Source organism: Pundamilia nyererei, unplaced genomic scaffold (genome assembly GCF_000239375.1).
Source record: "Pundamilia nyererei isolate P.nyererei 1_Seehausen unplaced genomic scaffold, PunNye1.0 scaffold00172, whole genome shotgun sequence".
Classification (NCBI taxonomy): domain Eukaryota; kingdom Metazoa; phylum Chordata; class Actinopteri; order Cichliformes; family Cichlidae; genus Pundamilia; species Pundamilia nyererei.
This window is the reverse complement of record NW_005187573.1, coordinates 822,438-841,684: the sequence shown is the minus strand read 5'-3', so window position 1 is coordinate 841,684 and position 19,247 is coordinate 822,438. Positions and strand designations below refer to the sequence as shown.

At 40.9% G+C, this 19,247-nt stretch overlaps 2 protein-coding genes across 5 annotated transcripts in view; one reads left to right on the top strand and one right to left on the bottom strand.

Moving 5' to 3' along the window:
- The window catches only part of lrp13 (low-density lipoprotein receptor related-protein 13), an 11,868-nt gene extending 5,150 nt beyond the window's left edge, over window positions 1-6,718 (bottom strand). The window contains exons 1-12 of the mRNA XM_013914115.1: window positions 6,599-6,718; window positions 6,345-6,500; window positions 5,494-5,709; window positions 5,135-5,356; window positions 4,233-4,448; window positions 3,910-4,139; window positions 3,314-3,443; window positions 2,792-2,982; window positions 2,376-2,562; window positions 1,068-1,280; window positions 773-956; window positions 490-691 (exon numbers count right to left, since the gene is read on the bottom strand). Coding sequence (XP_013769569.1) covers window positions 490-691; window positions 773-956; window positions 1,068-1,280; window positions 2,376-2,562; window positions 2,792-2,982; window positions 3,314-3,443; window positions 3,910-4,139; window positions 4,233-4,448; window positions 5,135-5,356; window positions 5,494-5,709; window positions 6,345-6,500; window positions 6,599-6,650 — 2,199 coding nt within the window. The 5' untranslated portion in view covers window positions 6,651-6,718. The remainder of the gene's footprint in view (window positions 1-489; window positions 692-772; window positions 957-1,067; window positions 1,281-2,375; window positions 2,563-2,791; window positions 2,983-3,313; window positions 3,444-3,909; window positions 4,140-4,232; window positions 4,449-5,134; window positions 5,357-5,493; window positions 5,710-6,344; window positions 6,501-6,598) is intronic.
- Window positions 6,719-7,036: 318 nt separating this feature from the next.
- Window positions 7,037-18,500, top strand: LOC102207094 (mothers against decapentaplegic homolog 2). Of its 4 annotated transcripts, none has more exons than XM_013914124.1 (11): window positions 7,037-7,098; window positions 9,244-9,658; window positions 10,845-10,934; window positions 11,145-11,338; window positions 11,458-11,592; window positions 11,703-11,777; window positions 13,369-13,422; window positions 13,893-14,105; window positions 14,245-14,382; window positions 14,805-14,949; window positions 16,204-18,500. In XM_013914124.1, exons 2-11 carry the CDS (start codon window positions 9,423-9,425, stop codon window positions 16,325-16,327), a joined length of 1,404 nt encoding a protein of 467 aa, XP_013769578.1. In that variant the 5' UTR covers window positions 7,037-7,098; window positions 9,244-9,422; the 3' UTR covers window positions 16,328-18,500. The 4 variants fall into 4 exon arrangements, with proteins under 4 accessions (XP_013769578.1, XP_013769579.1, XP_013769577.1 ...); XM_013914125.1 differs by lacking the exon at window positions 7,037-7,098 and adding an exon at window positions 7,110-7,286 and having other exon boundaries at window positions 11,703-11,765; XM_013914123.1 differs by lacking the exon at window positions 7,037-7,098 and adding an exon at window positions 7,110-7,286.
- Window positions 18,501-19,247: the final 747 nt, after the last annotated feature.

Below are 19,247 nucleotides of genomic sequence, written 5' to 3'. Positions count from 1 at the left end.
ACACACACACACACACACACACACACACACACACACACACACACACACACAAAAAAAAGGGTATTAGTCACCAGTTAGGTTAGACATTTTTCATTGCTACACAAAAATCATCATCTCTATATTCTTGAGTCATTTAGGGAAAAGACTTCCGTATGTAGTGCTGACATGAGACAGTTTTCCAATTTCATTGAACAATGTATGACTGCGCAATGACAATAAAGAGGTATCTTATCTAAAGTGATATTTTTAGTTATGGAAGGAGAGCGTGATAACTAAGAGGTTTGGAAAGAAAAGCATCTGGACTTCTTTAAGTCGATTGAAGACGTTTCACCTCTCATCCAAGAAGCTTCTGCTTCTGAAGAAGCTTCTTCAGAGGCTTTTCTCTTCAAGCTCCTTAGACTACGATGACTGAGAGCCTTCACAGACAGAGCTTGATAACCTTTTCGCTAGAACAGCAGATTTGGGATAGGTTAAATAGATACATTTTACCCTAATGTCGTCGCCATCCAGAGTTGCAGATCCAATCGCCTTCAGTCTTTCATCTGTCCAGTAGACCCTCTCAGAGACTGCATCTACAGCCACACCACCCGGCCAGCCCAAACTCGAGTTCACCAGTGGCCTCCTCTCTGACCCATCCATCCCAGCACGCTCAATCTTCACTACATTACCAATCTCTGTCCAGAACATCAGCCTGATGAAATAAGAGACCACGAATGCCGCTTACTGCAAAAACTGAAACAGTTCTGTCTTTTTTTTAAAAATTCATATCAACCCTTTTTGTGGTAGCAGGGCAAGAGAGCGGGGCTGATCCAAGTCTTCATCCAAGATGATGCTTTGGTACAGTGAGCTTGCAGAGGCTGCTGCCAATCTGATGGCAGCAATATAACTCTTCACCCCATTGATCCAGTACAGATTCCTCCCGACCCAGTCCACAGCTATAGAATCAGCCTGAACACCTGTTGAAACAAGTGGCATCTTGTTTCCACATGTGTTCCTTGATACAACTTTCAGACATGAGTAAACTGACATTCCTCTGAATGCTCCAGCCACATTCGAGTTGTACGAACCTTTAATCAGACTTCCTGTCATCTTCTGATCTAGAGAAGACCACATTATAGCAGCCATCTCCAGACTGACCCAGAAGACCTTCTGACCTTTCCAGTCATAGTCTAGAGACAAGACTGCCTTCTTTGCAGAAGAGGGCAATGTAACCAAGCTGTGACTACGCAAGCCATACAAGTAGATATCCGTTTGGATTGAGGACAACAGCAGGGGCTCACCTGAGGGATAAGAAAATGATCATAATGCATAAGTTATTCGACACTGAGGTTTTTTTGCTCCATTTCACCTTTTTAATGTTGATTTTAAAAAAAAAATAAGACTCAATAAATGTGAGCAAAATCTTGTGAAAAGGCAGGGGAGAGTCTTTCAGCAGAATGGCTAGATTTTTGTAATGCTATTAAACACATGATTTTGTGGTTTACATATTTGCCTGACACACAAAAGATGCCAGTTTGAGGAGAGCAGGAAGTGAGTCCCTCAGAGGGTTGTATCAGGAAAGTCCTCCAGATAAAAATCAAATATGCAGATCCATCTGCTGTTGTCACCTCTTCTGACTAAGGAAGCAGCTGAAAGAAGCTTTTGTATAGGGATATTACAAAAATAAAAATATTTCACCAACTGTGAGCCCACTGCTTCTCCTCCCTCTGATCCTTGCCCTTATTTGGCACGAGATTTCTTTGGGTAGCTTGTGAGCGTGAGAATGAAGTGAAAATGTGTCACACACCAGAAAAATGAGTGTTCCTCACCCTGTATTTACCCCCGCTTCCAGTTTGTGGTCTCCTGCATGTGGCTTAGTGTTTCAACAGACATGCATGCGTACTCGTTAAAAATGAAAATAAATAAAATGGGTGCAACTCCCAAAATGTCCTGCTACCCATATGGAAAAGAAATAAAAAATAAAAAAACTTTTATAAGAGTTTTGTATGAGGTGTGGTCTTTTTTATATTGTGTCTTATAAGGCTTATATGATTTACTCATGAAAGTGGCCACTTTCTCATTACTTTCATGTTGTTTTAGTAAGTATCCAAAACATACAAGTTTCATTTATATAATCTTTCAAGGGCTCTTATCTGTTTTCACTCGTGTGCTTTTCATACAAGTTTCACACAAGACAGATACAAACTTTACATATAAATCTGCTTTTGTCATATTTAACAGAATGTAGCAAGAATGTTATTAATCTTGAAATGGGGCATGGGCAAAAGTCAAACCCATTTGCTTTTGGTGTGGCTGCAGCGTGCTGACATTTTCAACTTTGTCCAGTTCCACTTCAAGAGTGACAACGCCATGCTGTTTATTAAAGGGAGCTTTACCAGTGATTTTGCAGTGGTGTCCATCTGCTTCCATTATAAAGCCCGGCTGACAGTCACATCTGTACGAGCCTGGAGCGTTGATGCATAGCTGACTGCACACACCTGGAGTCTGAACTTCACACTCATCAACATCAGCACAGGCCAGCCCATCCTCCATGAGCCTGAAACCTGCTGCACAGCGACAGCGCTAGAGACACCAAATGCAGATCTAACATTTAGATTACTCACTTTGAGTCACTGCAGGCTCATAGCCTTCATATACATCTTTACTGGATCAACAAAAGGGATCGTTTATCCAGAACAATCAGACTTTACATGGCAATATTGCTACATACACCCTTCAATCCATTTTCAGGCACCGTCTCTGCTGGGTGAATTTGATCGAGCACACAGAATTTTAAAGACAGACTTCTCACCGGTCCCTGAGGTGTGTTGTAGCAGCCCTGGGAGCAGTGCATGATATTTTCCTCTGCACAGTCTGTATGGCAGCTTCCTCCCTCATCTGAGCCATCTGCACAGTTTGTAATGCCGTTGCACACCAGGTTTGGATCCAGACACTCCTGACTGCCACACTGGAACTGGTGAGGGGCACATGTTACAGCCGGACCTGTAAACATGAACAGCATTCATGTACACAAGTTTAAGCAGCAGTTTAAATTACATGACTATCCATTTACTACTCTTCAGCTAGAATTTACACATTACAGGCATTTTACAGCTCATATAACTAAACATCCCAATTTGAATTAAAGAATTGGGACAGTCTCATTTTGCAAATAGAATATTCTCAGACAAACATCGACATATTTTATGTCCTCTTTTATACTATGTGCTAAACAGATATAGCAGGTGGTAAAACTGGAATAAGATAAAGACCCTTACTGCTACAAGTTTTCACATTGATGTTTAATTCTGTGAATAATTCTAAATTTACTCACATTCAGTCTCGTCACTGCCATCATTGCAGTCCTTCATGCCATCGCACAGCCAGGCTTTAGGGATGCACTTGGTCTTGGATTTGCACAACCACTGGAACTCTCCACAGTTCACTGGAGCCACAGGACAATCCTGAAAGTCCAATTAAATTTTAATCATCTAAACATGCACTTTACCACTTCACTCCTGATCATGGAGGGAGAGAGAGAAAAAAAAAAAAACTGCAGGAGGCCAGCTGAACATTTAGCCCATCAGAGGACATGCAGCAGTTTTAAAGGAGAGTAAAGTACTATTCAACAACATGCAGAAACCCTGCTTCATGTCTTCTGAACCTGACATCTAAACTGTCAGAGGAAGAGGGGCATGACAGTAATACACCAACATCGATGTACACTGCAGCTAACATCTAATGTCTGGTTTTATTTACAATGATTTCCCCTTCATTTATCCACAAACAGGACCTGAACTAAATCACTAGCTCCTTACAAAAAAAAAAAAACCCAAAAAAAAAAACACCACTCCCCAAATCATTTTTAAAAGATTTTTTATGGTTGCTCCTCAAAGTTTAGCATGCATGAAGCTGCTTTTTAGCATCCACCTTCTCATCAGTGCCATCTCTGCAGTCCTGGTCTCCATCACAGATCCACTCCTGCACTAGACACTCCTTGCTCTGGGGACAGCGAAGTTTGGTCTTGCAGGCTGGCACTTTGGTGCAGTCTTCCTCATCCGAACGGTCCCGGCAGTCTGGGTGACCGTCGCAACGCATTGCGGCCAACACACACTGGCCACTGGTACACTTGAACTCTGTGTCACTGCAGTCCTCCTTTTCTATATTGACAAGAGGGAGGCAAACAAAGCATTAAAGATTACTCATATGCAAGCAAAGCTGAAACCAGGTAGGACATTAGTATGCCCACATACCACACTTTGCCTCATCACTGCCATCAGAGCAGTCACTTTCCCCATCACAAAGGAAGCTACTGGGAATGCAGCGGCTTTTGTTGTCGCATTGATGAGAACAGCCCTCCATGTACTTTGTGCATTCTGCTTCATCCGAGCGGTCCTGACAGTGAGGCACACCATCACACACCTGGCTCTTCTCAATGCACATCCTTCCATGGGCACACTGGAACTGGTCTACAAAGGACAGATTGTATAATGATTTTTTATTATGTTCACATTAATCTCTCACTTGGGCTCAGGCTTGTAGTGCATACATCTGTAAATCTACAAACACATAGACCATCCTACTGCATACACATTAGATTGTTTGTAACTGTCCAGCTTATCTGATGATACAAATATCATCTGGCAGTTTGAGCTTCAGTTACAATAAGAGATTTTAATCCTAAATTCCACAGTTAGGTCTACATTTATTGATCTGCATATAGTGCCCTGGCTCCATGTAATGTCAGAGTTTGCAGTGGCAATGCTGGGGGGCTCAGCTCCCAATCATAATGTCATATATGCAGTGCCTTGTAATTATCTGTGTCATGAAATTACCTCAGCATCGTCTTTCTGCCGCAGGAACAAGAGTTATTAGACTGTTAATGACAAACCTGGCTCTGTGTGAGTACACTGTAACATCATGACATCATCAACACTGGATATCTAGCCTGTTTTCATTCCATCCTGTCATCTATAGAAAAGTTAGAAAAATATAACTTAAGAAAATACTATCGCTATAGTAATTTTTAGGGGTGCTCTGATAGTAAAAAGCCAAAGTGTCAACTGGCCATGCACCAATACTGATGTGAAACTAGCGTTGCTCACTAGATGGCAGTAAAGCCATATTAATAACAAGCAGATGACAAACAGGTTACCCTTTTCACAAGACGATGAGCATTTTGCCTCATCTGAACCATCTCTGCAGTCTGCTTCACCATCACAGAAATAGTGGTTCTGGATACACTCCGAGTTGTCACTGCATGGTATGAAGCCGAAAGAACACTTAATGGGGTGAGAAGAGGTGGACTGTTTAGAAGGGCCAACCAAGACTGTAGGCACAGAGGTTGTAATGGTCTCTTCTTCCTTTTGGTCTTCTCCTGGATACATAATAAAAATAAAATAAAAAATACAGCAGGGAAAGCATTATAATTCAAAACCAAAAAAAATAAACAAATGCACAAGTCCAACATAAAAACGAGTGTCAATTCAGTACTATAAATACATCAGAAGGTACCACAAGTGGCTTCATCTGTGCCATCTGTACAGTCCTCCTCGCCGTCACACAGGAAGTTTGCAGGCAGGCAGCGGGTCTTGTTGTCACAGTGATGAACACAGCCCCTCATTAGCGTCACGCACTGAAGCTCATCAGAGCGGTCCTGACACTGAGGTACACCGTCACACACCTGGCTCTTCTCGATGCACATCTTCCCATGGGCACACTGGAACTTATCTGCTTGTGTGCAGGCATTACAGGTGTTACAGTCACATGCACAATCGTAGTTCTTCATAAAACATAGTACCATAATAACCCCAATAGAGCACCTTGTCTCCAGAATTCTGGTTTACTTGTGGTATTTAAAAGTACAATAGGAGGCAAAGCCTTCAGCCTTTAGGTCCCTTATCTGTGGAACCAGCTCCCAGCTTGAATTCAGGAGATAGACACCCTTTCTACTTTTAAGATTAGGCTTGAAAGTTTCCTTTTTGATTAAGCTTAAAGTTAAGGCTGGATCAAGTGACCCTGAATCCTCCCTTAGTTATGCTGCACTAGGTCTAGGCTTCATTGAGTGTTTCTACTTCACTCACCATGCATTTAATCATTAGTTATTATCTCTGGCTCTACATCCCCTCACCCTGAACTGTTTGTGGCAGATGGCTGTCCCTGAGCCTGGTTCTGCCAGTGGTTTCTTCCTGTCAAATAGGAGTTTTTCCTTCCAGCTGTCACCAGGTGGTTACTTCTAGGGGGTAATCTGGCTTCCCCTCAATTATTGTATGGTCTTTATTTGTGCTTTAACGTGACTGCCGTTGTGATCTTCAACTACTTCTGCTACTCAATTTGTCTAATCTAACATACACACTGTCTCATACCTTTGCTGCATGATGTTTCACAATCCTCTTCATCTGAACCATCCATACAGTCCCGCTCTCCATCACACAGATACCTGTAGAGCACACACTCTGAACCATCTCTGCACAGTTTAGAGTCCCGGGTGCAACTTCTGAGACCACTTCCAGCAGAAAGAACTACATGAATTAAGTTGAGAGAAAAAGGACAAAAAAAAAATGTAGTCACTGCAAAATTAGAAGGTCTAGAAAAGCAGTTTTGGTAGCCCCACACTCACCCTGTAAGGAGTCTGATAATAACACCAGACAGAGAAACAAACATCCACCCATTGCCACAAAAAAACAAACACAGGCCAAAAGAGGTGGATAGATGTAGCGTTTTATAATGACACCAGGTGAAGCCAATATAACCTAATTGAACACCTGCCCCAGGGGAGGAGCTATTGGTTCTGACTAAATTTTCAGCAAACCTGATAGCTCTAAAGATACATTTTCATAAATAAGCCGGAGTGAAAAATAAAACTTATCCTATTTTTCAATTTACTATTTAATTTTGTTGGGAAAATGTAAATAATGATAACCCAAGTAATAAAAAAAAATGCTGCTATGAACCGGTTTTGCTTTCAATCCTCCGTAAACGATGACAGATATAAACACATGCTGTCAAATAAACAAAGAAGATTGTCAAGGACAAGAGCCAGTATTCAGTTACGTCTTCGTCCGATCCTCCAATCACGTTTTTGATAGGTGGGCCTAATCGCTTGCCCGTAGCCAACAGGTTTGTTGTGTTGTTCCGGTCTAGCTAACATAGCTAACTAGCTTGTGTAGCATTGGTGGCAAGTTGAGAAGAGCCTTGTCAAAATTAGCTGCAGTACAGCAGCGTTCATGTATTTTTATGTCACCAAGGCGTTTAGAGAGGCGCACATCTCTTCCTCGGAAACTGGAAGCTGGAATTTTCAGACTGGGGTAATTATTGGAACGTTTAGAGCGGCTTTCTTGACTTTGAAGCGTGTTGTTTTGTGTGGGAGATGTAGCTCCGGTAGCCAGCGGGAGACAGGGCTCAGTTTGGAAGAGTTCGTCCAAGATGCTAGCTCATTTTACTATGTTTGAGTAAAAGACACAGAAAACGGGTAGCTTTATTCAACTGATGGACTACATTGTGTATACCCTTATGGTGACATTTTGTGAGATTGGATAAATTGTGTCTTATCTGTATTTGACTGCCTGATGGTAGGTAGAAAAGTAGCGCGACTTGACTGTTGCGCATAGGAGGCTGTTTCGTGGATCACAACAAAAGGATTTTTGGTAACAAGCTGGCAGCTAGCTTGCTTAAGCTAACGTTAGCTGCCTTAGCTAGATTATGAATTCTCCGTAAACTACCTATCGTTTATTGAATTTCATTATCTGTGGCTTTTATTTGCATTTCGCTCTTTGCTTGATTTATTACAGAAATTCACAAGCTAGCTCTGATAAACTGGTTTGGTGGTGACTTGATCCAGGCAGGGCCCCTATCAGGCAGCTAGCAGCCGGCCTTCCAAAGCCAGTCAGTGTTAGCACTAACTGGCTGTCACAAAATGCTCTCACATTGATTTGATATGATTCACAGCGCCCTTTAACAGTTTGTCGTGCTAGTTTCTGGGCACGGAAGAGACACACCGGGTCTGCTAACTTCATTGTTTTGCAAGCTAAATAGTTGAGGTGCCAGGCAGTGTTTGACTAGCTAACATCAGGTGGGCATTTCTTTACTTCACACAAGAGTCAGTGCTGCTGACAAAACGGTCCTGCTTATTTCTTTTTGAAGTAACGGTGTCTAGTACAATAGTGTGCAAAAGGCTTAAGCCCGCCCTCATTTCTTAACATTTTTCTTTTGTTTTTTAAGTGGTTTTGAACAGTAGTTCTCCGAGCTTTCTGAGGGTGTTTCAAAGGTTTTCTTTGGATATTGGCTCCCTTTTTACTCATTTTTAGCCTAGACCCTGTCCCGTTGTTTGTTAAACCATTCTCACTGACCTATGACTCATTCATACATATTTGTATCTTAAGTGATGCCTAAAGTGTATCTTTAGGCAGCCTCATAACACAACTTGTTCCCATTCCTTTAGTTAAATATTTGAGAAATGCAAAAGATGACTTGCCAGCATAAACTAGTATTAAGTAGAAATAGCTGTGGTGTGCCACATTACACAAGAACTGGACTGGAAATCAGTGGCAACAGGTTTTATGGAGTGGTGAATTCAAATTCGAATTTCTTTTTGTTTATATCAATAAATACAGATATGGCATATTGGTGAGCACCTACAGCAATTTGTAAAACATGGTGGAGGCTCTGTCATGGCTTGGGGCTACATTTCCACTAGCAGTGTTTGGTATCTTGTTCAAAACCGGTGAAATGACAGGCATTAAAAAGTACCATCAAGAGCAAATCTGACTGGTTGCTGCTTAATTTTACAACATGACAGTGATCCCAAACATACTGCCAGTGCAGTAAAACCATTTCTGGTTATAAAAACACACACTGGAGCAAAGTCAGTCATGGACTGGCTTCCACAGATCCTTGACTTCAGCATTATTGAACAAGCATAGGATCATCTTGAGAGAGAACAGAACAAAAGGCAGACAAAATCCAAAGAATACCATCAAATGTCCTTCGGGAATCCTAGAGAATTATTCCCGAAAAATACTTAAAGACCCTAAAGGTTTTTGCCTTATAAACTGTATTTCATTTCTGTTTATGTTTGCACACATTTTAGTTAATCGCTACACTTATTTCCCAGTTTCCTAGAAAAAGTATAAAGACATGAAGGGTATCTCAAGACTTTAGCGTTTCACTGTATATGCCTGCCTGTTATTTTTATAAGCTTAAATGCTGTTGTTTTTCTGTAGTTTTTTTTGTAATGATGTACTTTGTGTATGCCTGTCTCCCAAGGTGTCCGTCTCTTCTGAGTTTACACTGCTAGCGGTGGAGTTCATCCTGTGACTCAGTGGTCAGTAGAGGGGCTCCTGAGAGCAAGGACCCGAAACTGTAGCTCCCAGTCCCCTCTTGTCTGTGTGTGAGAGAAAACTTGTATTAAGTCCTGTGGAGACTCCTGGCTTGTCCAGCTTAAGATGTCCTCGATATTGCCATTCACCCCTCCTGTGGTGAAGAGGCTTTTGGGCTGGAAGAAATCAACTAGCAGCCCGGGAGGAGCGGGCGGCGCAGAACAGAACGGACAAGAGGAGAAATGGTGCGAGAAGGCCGTGAAGAGCTTAGTGAAGAAGCTGAAGAAGACGGGTCAGCTAGATGAGCTCGAGAAGGCCATCACCACACAGAACTGTAACACAAAGTGTGTTACCATCCCCAGGTACAATAATACTGCTGATTGTTGGTGATTCTGCTTTTTCATGTTTCTGTGACTAAAAGCTTTTATTATATTTGCTGTTAGACAGTTTGCATTAGTCCCATGGGAGAGAAACTCTGAAAGCTCAATTGATGTGGATCTTTGTCAGCCAGCCTTCATGACCCAGACTTGCATTCAGTGGGAACACCGTGTTAACAGACATCTTTCAATGATGTTCCACCAAGTACCACATCAAATGTTTGGATGTCTATAGATAACTGTTTTTTTTTTTATCTCCTGAGAGTTGTTCTAGGACATTTAGGTTTTAGTGATAGAGTGACTGGCTCAGTGTGAATGAAATGGTATCTACGTCAGCTAAAAGTAATGTCATTCAAGCAGCTGTACTTATACTGGTTTGTTTTATAGCGTTTAGTGACTTTGATAGGTGTCACGTTGACATTAGGTTGCAATCATGCAGTTTCCTGCAGTAGAAATTGCTAATAACACAACTTGATATTATGAGCTAAAAGTTTCTGGGGTAAGTGGACTAAAATGGATTTCCAGCTTTGTCTTGAGCCAGACGACTCCAACTTTAAATGTCAGTTTAGAGATCCCACTGCAATCACGAAGTCTAATGCATGTTGTTGTGTATTTTTAGCTTATAATGCGTAGCATCTGTTATTGTCCTGTTATTCAGAAGCAACTACTCTCCATTTGTCTTAATTTCACATTTCTCTGCCCATTTTCTTGTCAGTGTTTTGAGAATGGAAAGGTTTTTTCTTCTTTTTCTTTTTTGCCAAGGTTGCCACCCCTTCTCTTGTGCCACTGTGTTCCTTCAGTGTTTGTTTGAATGTCTCCAGATAAGTTCTGACATAAACAATCATAGTGAAAGAGTTATTTTCAGTGTTTGATACAATGCCACAATGTGAAGAATGCCCTTTGTCTCACTCATTGTGCGTGCTAGCAAATTCCATGTTTGGGTTTTGCTTTTTTTCTCTCTCCCTTGATTCGGTTGAAAAAGGCTTCTCTTATTTGAAGTTCCCATCTTTCATTTTCAGAGCTGAAATTTGATGTCTTTCTTTTGCCATGAGACTCCAATAAAAGAGGCCTTTTAGTGTTTACATACCCATACTGATATTTCTGAATGAGTCATGTCCCATGTTTATCATTTGTTTTTTGTTTTTGTTTTTGTTGTTTTCTCTGTGTGCAGCAATTGCTCTGAAATATGGGGACTGAGTACACCAAATACGATAGAACAGTGGGATACATCAGGCCTTTACAACTACCCTGACCAAACCAGGTGACTATCTCAACTATTGTGTATACAACTTTGATGTGGGAGAGTTGTCATCATAGTGTTGGAGGTGACGGTTGCTGAGAACATCCTTGTTTCTCGTCAATCCATCTCCATTACCTCTCCTACCTGGCCATATTATGTATCACTCCTCCCCCTCTACCTCCCCTGTGTTCTGCCCCTCTCACCACCGTCTCCTGTTTGCTGTTCAATCAGATCCTTGGACGGCCGTCTCCAGGTCTCCCACAGGAAGGGCCTTCCCCATGTTATCTACTGCCGTTTGTGGCGATGGCCAGACCTTCACAGCCACCACGAGCTGCGTGCCATTGAGGCCTGTGAGTATGCCTTTCACCTCAAGAAGGACGAAGTCTGCATCAACCCTTACCACTACCAGAGGGTGGAGACCCCAGGTGAGCCAAATCATGCCGTTTGAATGTGAGAAGTTGTAATGAATGGTGAGCGGCAACATTTTAAAGCCATTTTTCAAAATATGTAAATCTCTTCTGGTAACTTTTCCCCAACACTTCAGTGCTGCCTCCTGTTCTCGTGCCAAGACACTCAGAAATCCTGCCAGAGCTGCCACCTCTAGATGACTACACTCATTCCATACCTGAGAACACAAATTTTCCAACAGGAATCGAACCTCCAAACAACTATATACCAGGTGAGTTTGCTTCTTGTATTTACATCATGTCGGGAAAGAAAATGTGATTTGAGAGAAGACATGCTTTCAAGATTTGTTCAAGATCACTTTTTTTGTGTGTGTTTCAACAGAAACACCTCCACCAGGCTACATCAGTGAGGATGGGGAGGCCAGTGATCAGCAGATGAATCAAAGTATGGACACAGGTACCCTAGACTAGTGGTCCTCCTTCTTTTCCTGTCTGTCTCACATCACTAGTCAGATGAGTCGCAATAGTTGCAGGTTATACCTGAATGCAGGTTGGAAGGTTGGTGCTTCGATCCCCGCCTGCTCCAGTTTGCATGTCAGAGTATCCTTGGATAAGATACTGAACTCCGATGCGTTCATTGGAGTGTGAATGTTAGATTGAAAAAGCTTGCTTCTATGTATGGGTAAATGAATGAGGCACGTTGTATAGTGTGCTTTGAATGTTCAGGTAGAGTGGAAAGGTTCTATATAAGGACCAGTCACCAGTTCAGTTACCATATATAACTTGTTTGAGTGATTTAAGTTGATAACTGAAGGTACTGAGTTTTGATTGATGATTATAATATTTTCTTAAGATCATTTTTGGGCATTTTTGCCTCTATTGGATGGTAGAGCAGTGAAGATGGACAAGAAAGTAGGGAGAGCGAGAGAAGAAGAAGACATGCAGTAAAGGGCGATAGGTCAGACTCTACCTGTGCTGCTGCACTTCCATGTGTCACGTAGTCACCTGATCTACCTGGTGATTATTTGTCATCATGGATTAGTACCAATGAAATCTGTCCATCAAAGCTCATCCTAGATCAAGTATGCTCATAGTAACACATAGTTTTAGATTGTTGCGTCAAGAGATTACAGTCTTATTCACTTACTGGTTCAAAGGTGAGTTTTTGACTGTACCATGCGCTGGCCTTATCAGGCCACTAAAGTGAGAGCTTGGTGTCATTCAGACATGGGTATGTATATACAACACAGGAAGGCATGAATAAGAACAGTTTTAAAGCTGCTGTTATTGTCAGACACACTGTAGCACCTTGCATCAATCTGTCAGTGCTTGTTCTTTCATGAAAGCGTCTTGATTCAGTCCTCCACCTTGATTCCAACTCTTGTGCTTCCCCCTCTGTTTTACCTCAGAGGGTTGAATGTGTCGTATCCTTCAATTACTTAAAGAGGGTGGCAGGGACAAAATCCAGATTGAATCTTTTTAGATTTTTTTTTTTTTTTTTTTTTTTTTCCCTGTGTGTGTGTGTGTGTGTGTGTGTGTGTGTGTGTGTGTGTGTGTGTGTGTGTGTGTGTGTTTGATTTTTTTTTTTTTTTTTTTTTTTCCCCCACAGAAACGTGAGCAAACATGAGAAAAGCGTTTAAAGTTTAAAGTCACAGAAGTTAAATGTTTTATTTTGTAAGATTCTATAGCAGCGCTCGGTGTCTTGTTCTGGAAATGGATGTAAGAATAAAGTAGCTTGGTGTGCTGTTAATGATAACCTCAACTGCAGCAGCGAGCTACTTACTGTTTTATAACTAATCCATTTCACCCTTAGTGTAGTGAAAGAAGCTGTAGCTCAAACTTTATCTTCTCATCTAGAAGATGTACAGATCGAGTGTTATGGCAACAGTAGACAGCATCTCTTCTGTTCACTGTAAAGCAAGCAGATGCGTTTTATGGTATCCTTTTGGCTTTTCTTTGCAAGACAGGCACCAGGTTCATTATAAGATATAATCCACCTTTTTGCATTTTAATGCATCCACACCGATGACTTCTTGTTTTCTGGTTAGGTTCTCCAGCAGAGCTCTCCCCCAGCACTCTGTCTCCTGTCAATCACAGCATGGGTAAGTGTTGTTTTTAACTCAAACAAATTGTGTAACTGAATATGTTAAATCTGACAGAATGGAAGGGAACCATGTGAAAAAAATTAAATTAAATTAGTTATTTAAAAAAAACACAAAAAGAAGTGTTTAGCTTGGATACATTTTTTATTCAGTTATTTGGTGTTTTTTGGCATCGCTCTATGTACAACTGATAATGAAGATTAAAAAAAAAAACCAGCATGATGAATTAACAAGTCTGTGTTTGCATACATGAGTGAAGCGAACAAGTGCCGCAGACTTGGCAAAACCTACACATAGGGCGGGGATTTTGCTGGTAATCACAATAATGGTAATAAATTAGTGAGGTGGTGGTTTTGGATGGGTCTTGTGGTTGCCTGTCAGTAGGAAAGCAGACACATCTGTGCATACACAGAGAAAACTTTTCAGTGCTGGTCTTTCGTAACTGATGTGTAGTTTTGCCTCTCCTGCAGACCTGCAACCAGTGACTTACTCGGAGCCGGCCTTCTGGTGCTCTATAGCGTACTATGAGCTGAACCAGCGCGTCGGGGAGACGTTTCACGCCTCTCAGCCCTCACTGACAGTGGATGGATTCACAGATCCATCAAACTCTGAACGCTTCTGCCTCGGCCTGCTGTCTAATGTTAACAGGAATGCCACTGTAGAGATGACCCGAAGGCACATAGGTATGGCACAGCTCAGTATGTGTTAGGAGTGTATAACTGTGTGTAGGAAACCTGTTGCACTTTCAGCCTTCAAAATTACTTTCTTTACATTCACACGATTCAGTATGTCTGAATAACTGGGTTCTATCTGTGTTTACAGGAAGAGGAGTTCGACTCTACTATATTGGGGGGGAAGTATTTGCTGAGTGCCTGAGTGATAGCGCCATCTTTGTCCAGAGTCCAAACTGCAACCAGCGGTATGGTTGGCATCCAGCAACAGTGTGTAAAATTCCTCCAGGTGAGATGTTTAAGAAAAAATACGATGATAAAAGTTTCTCTCTCTCTCTTAAAATTGTGTAGCATCCTGCTTTAAGGTGAAAATGGAAATTACACTCCCAGTGTCTCCGCTTCCATAGCAACCTTTCATATCACCTCTGAAAGTCCACTTCTCTGCAATGCACTCAGAATTCTAATTCACAGTATATCAGAATAAAAAGTTTTTAAAGGAGTTCTGTGGGAAAAGAGGAATTTAAAAACTTGCTAAATTAATCAAATCACTAACTGGTGAAGGCCAGCAGAATCATCACATAAGGTCTGTGTAATTAATAATTATCCACAGCAAAAACAATAACAGACCACTTCCAACCAAAGTCTCATTGTGATTCATCTTTTATCACCAGCGAAAACCGACGGCCCTGTTTTTTCTCTTTGTCCTTTCAGGTTGTAACCTAAAAATCTTTAACAACCAGGAATTTGCAGCTCTGCTGGCTCAGTCAGTCAACCAGGGCTTTGAGGCCGTCTACCAACTCACCAGGATGTGCACTATCCGCATGAGCTTTGTCAAAGGCTGGGGAGCTGAGTACAGGTGAACACTGGTCCAGAAACTGTGGAAATCATGGGATGTAGTCATACTTAATATGTGGAAATTTGATTTGAAACGTTAACAGTTAATCTTAGTGGAGCCTTGTACGCCGAACTTTAGTTGCACCCTATGGTCCTTTGTGGGCCTTATTACTGCAGAGTCATGGAGTAAAAGTAAAGTTTTTCTTCCTCGCTATCAGTTTTGTTCCTAGTGAACTTAATGACTTGGCTAATTGATTAATTTATTAGTCAAGCTTGAGGGGACAAATAACAAAGACCAAACAGAGCGTTCATAGAACAGCCGACAATGAGCCCAAGTTAAAGAGTCCAATCTGAGTTTATTCACAGAGCACTTTAGAAAACAGCATAGTTGCCCAAAGTGCTTTCTAATTCATGGTTTTGATGGTCACTGTAGTGGCTATATTAATTTATTAAAGTTCTCTTTCTCTTATATGTAATATAACCACACTACGGACGGACAAGCGCCTGTTTTTATGCGTTGTCATTAGCAACGGTAAAACCATCGCGTGTCCGCTTGTTTATTTTCTACATAAACCTTTCACAATAAAGCTCAAGATCCTGTTGAGACTTTTCAAAATAAACTGAATCACGTGAAAGAGCAGATTATTTACGGATGAAAAGCAACAAAGAGCCTTCAGGTGCTAAAAAATAAACCTTAGATTCAAACGTTAGAACAGGCTTTTCCCCGCAGCACGCCATGTAATAAATATAGAAAACGGCGGCCGTTACAACTTATGTTTAAAAATGCATCGGTTAAAACACTCGACTCCAGGTACATGACGCGCAGCTGGAAACACGTCACGCAAGAATTTACAGAAAATGTTAAAATTTTGTGATTTATATCGTTATCGGGACGATAGATGTCTTATATTGGGATATGAGATTTTGGTGATATCGCACAGCCCTAGTGGCAAATGTTTTTTTGGGGGGTTTTTTGTTTTGTTTTGATGCATACAGTTTGAGCCATTATTAGTGACATCAGCTAATAATGACCTGAACTATTTCCATCACATGGGATGCAAATGGTTCAGGTTATTCCAGGGATGTGTGATCAGATTTTCAAGTAGTTTTTAAGAATTTCAAGTAGAGAGCTGCAAACCGCAACATCCTCTTCATGTAGAAGAAGTTGTAGAAATGGGTGCTTCACTTAACAAAGCTCATCATAAAGCATCATAAGTCACATGTCGTGAAACATGAAAAGGCTACGTCAGCTCATGAAATTATCTTTATTTTCCAGGCGGCAGACTGTCACAAGCACTCCTTGCTGGATCGAGCTGCATTTGAACGGGCCCTTGCAGTGGCTGGACAAAGTTCTGACCCAGATGGGTTCCCCATCCGCACGCTGCTCCAGTATGTCCTAAAATAGCCCCTCCCCCTCAAAAAAGCCCATTATAAAGCTCGTTAAATTCTAAACATGTGAGTCCTTTCATTTAAAAAAAGGAAATCCCACAGATTGATTTTTCTGTGACATACTTCATAGTATTTGTGGCCCAGTTCCACATCCCTCTTTTAACTTCACATACACACACAGATACAGACTTTTGAGTAAAACAACAACAACAAAAATTGGCACTTTGTTACCCCTCTATGTCATGCACCTTGTTAAAACTGTTTTCCCAAAACCTTAATATTAGATCTATTTGTGGTACAAATAAAATGTATATTGGTTTTTAGTCTGGGAGGTAGAGGAGATACCAAAAATATCTGTGAATAGTTTCTCAGTATTTGAAGATTGCTTGTATAAGTAACATGATTTTTTTTTTTTTTAAAGCCTACCCCAAACATTGTTAACATAAGTTTACTTTTCTCTGGGAAACTCTGCCCCGTCTCTTGCCAGGGGGAGGTGACTTAGTGAAGAAATGATGGCCTTGGTGGCCGTTCCCCTCAAGGAAACGCCACGGTGTTTTTGTTTTGTTTTTGTTAAAAAGTGATTTGATTGTCTTTGCCAGAACACCCCTTCCTCACACACACACGCACACACATACACCTCAGTTTTTTGTTTTTTTGTTTTTAGTTTTATTTTAAGTCTTGATGGGTGTCGTTATAAGACATTCCTCGTAATGGAGAAAAGAGTGTTGGTTGAATAAATATTTCAAAAACGAAGTGCTAACTCAGTCTGACAAGAGTTTATGATTTTTGTCATTATATGGCACTCTTATGTGTCCTTGGCTTAGTCTAGTTACATCCCCCACTTGAACAGCCTGGTATGGAAGCTGAAGAGGTGGTGGGCCAGGCTTTGCAGGGTGCACTGGGCAGGGACCAGAGAATATCAGCTGTTAATCAAAAAGCTTCTTGTTTTTTTGACAGACACTGGGAGTCCTGGGACTCTCCAAGGTGAAGTAGAGAGCGGTTCACTGGGAGAATTTGAAGGTTTCAATGAATGAATTCATTCTGTTTTTAGCCTATATCCCCATTGTTTTGCTACTTTTGTATTCTCATGTATTTTTATATATAAATATACTTACAATTTCTGTCGTCCACTTTTTATTAAAATAATATTATAAAGACCACAGTTGTTTCCAAAGTGACATGGAGGGCATGGATCATTCCTTATATTTTTTTTTCTCTCCCTCAAAACTTTCTAAGCAGCTCTTTGTCTTGGTTTAAGGAAAAAAAACATCACTGCCACACATGTGCAGCCTGTATCTACCCTTTTTTCTCTTCTGAAAAAATCTGGTGCATTTAAAGTACACTAAAACAGCAACAGATTTGCCTGAAATCAACTTTTCTGTAATGGTTTGAATGATTCCAGTGGCATGTAAAACTTTGTAATGGCCATTTGTTCATTCAGCTCGGCCATTCAGTTCATTCAATTTTATTTTTTTCCCACCCCCTTTCATTTTTGGAAAAAACACACATGACCTCTTGTAGCCTTCTGGTGCTTACGGCAGGCAGGTTAAGATGAACCAGATATAATTGGCTTTCAAAATGTTACAGGAACGTCGGAAGGAGAGTGTTTATTTTCTCCTGTGAGAGGAGCGAATGTGCCTGCACACTGGGACATTCTGTGTTAGTGTTTGTATCGTACTTGTTCTGTCTATAAAATACAGTATGTACAACAAGACTTTATGGCTTCAACTCATTTTGTGGCTGTTGCGAGTTTAACATGTTCCCGCCCCCAAAATATGTTTACCATATGGCAGTAGTGATTGTACTTTAAGTGCACCTAGTGAAGTTTGGATTTGGGGAACTGAACCAAGTGTTAGGGTCCGGTGTTACATTGTTTTGACTTTGGCCTACAACATATGAATGTGGAAAAAAAAAATTGCATTACAAAAACTGATGTGGACCAGACATGCATATACATATATACATAACAGTAGTACAGTATGTGTGTATTTAACAGTAATCTTTTTGCAAAGCAGTCAGTACAGTAGATGTGGCAGTTGTTTTACCAGTAGAGGGCGGTATTGATAGAGCAGTTCTTTTTCTCTTTTTTTTTTTCCTTTTTTTTTTCTCTGACCATAAGCTTCTCAGGCGTGCGCATATTATGCAGACTTCATAAAACACTAATAAAGATTTTTATTCTCATGATTCAGCCTCTTGTGTTTCTTAAATCAAGGAGTTGAGAGAATTTGTACAACACTGATTTCCAAGGTCCTGCTATTTGAATCGTCAAATTCAAGTAGAGATCACTAAAGGCAGCTGATGACATTTTCATCAAAGGCAGCTTGTGGAAAGTGGTACATTTCCGTAAGTAACACTCAAATACAAATTGGAGCTGTGCAGCATATAGAGCTAAGTTTGTATGTTCAGGTTATACATGGGGGGAAAAATAAATTCCACCATTAAATATGTATTTTTTAAAAAACACATTACATGCCTTACGAAGTTATCCACCATGCCAGCCGTGGCATGACCATCAATAATGACATCATAATAACATTATGAGATATTACAGGAGGAAACATCCTGCATAAAGTGGTGTTTTGAGGCTATGTTACACATAATGCTCGTAAAACAAGGCTGTGGGAAGTAGGGATACTGCAGCAGCCCTTACCTGCCAACTGCCACGGTTTTTTGTTTGCTTTTCAGGGGTGGTGGCACTATGGCATCCTCAATATCAAGACATTTCCCAAGGCTCTGTCAAACAACAATTATTAAACGTTTAGCTCTTGGTTATACATTTGCATCTTGTTTTGGTCAAGTTTTATATGAGTGAGGGGCAGATTGTGAAAAGCTAACTGCAATTCACTTTTTGTACTTGAAAAGCCAGATTTCTGAAAGGGGCCTTGTTCTCAGCTGCCTGTATATTGAGGGAGTTTGGCTTTATGGCTTTAT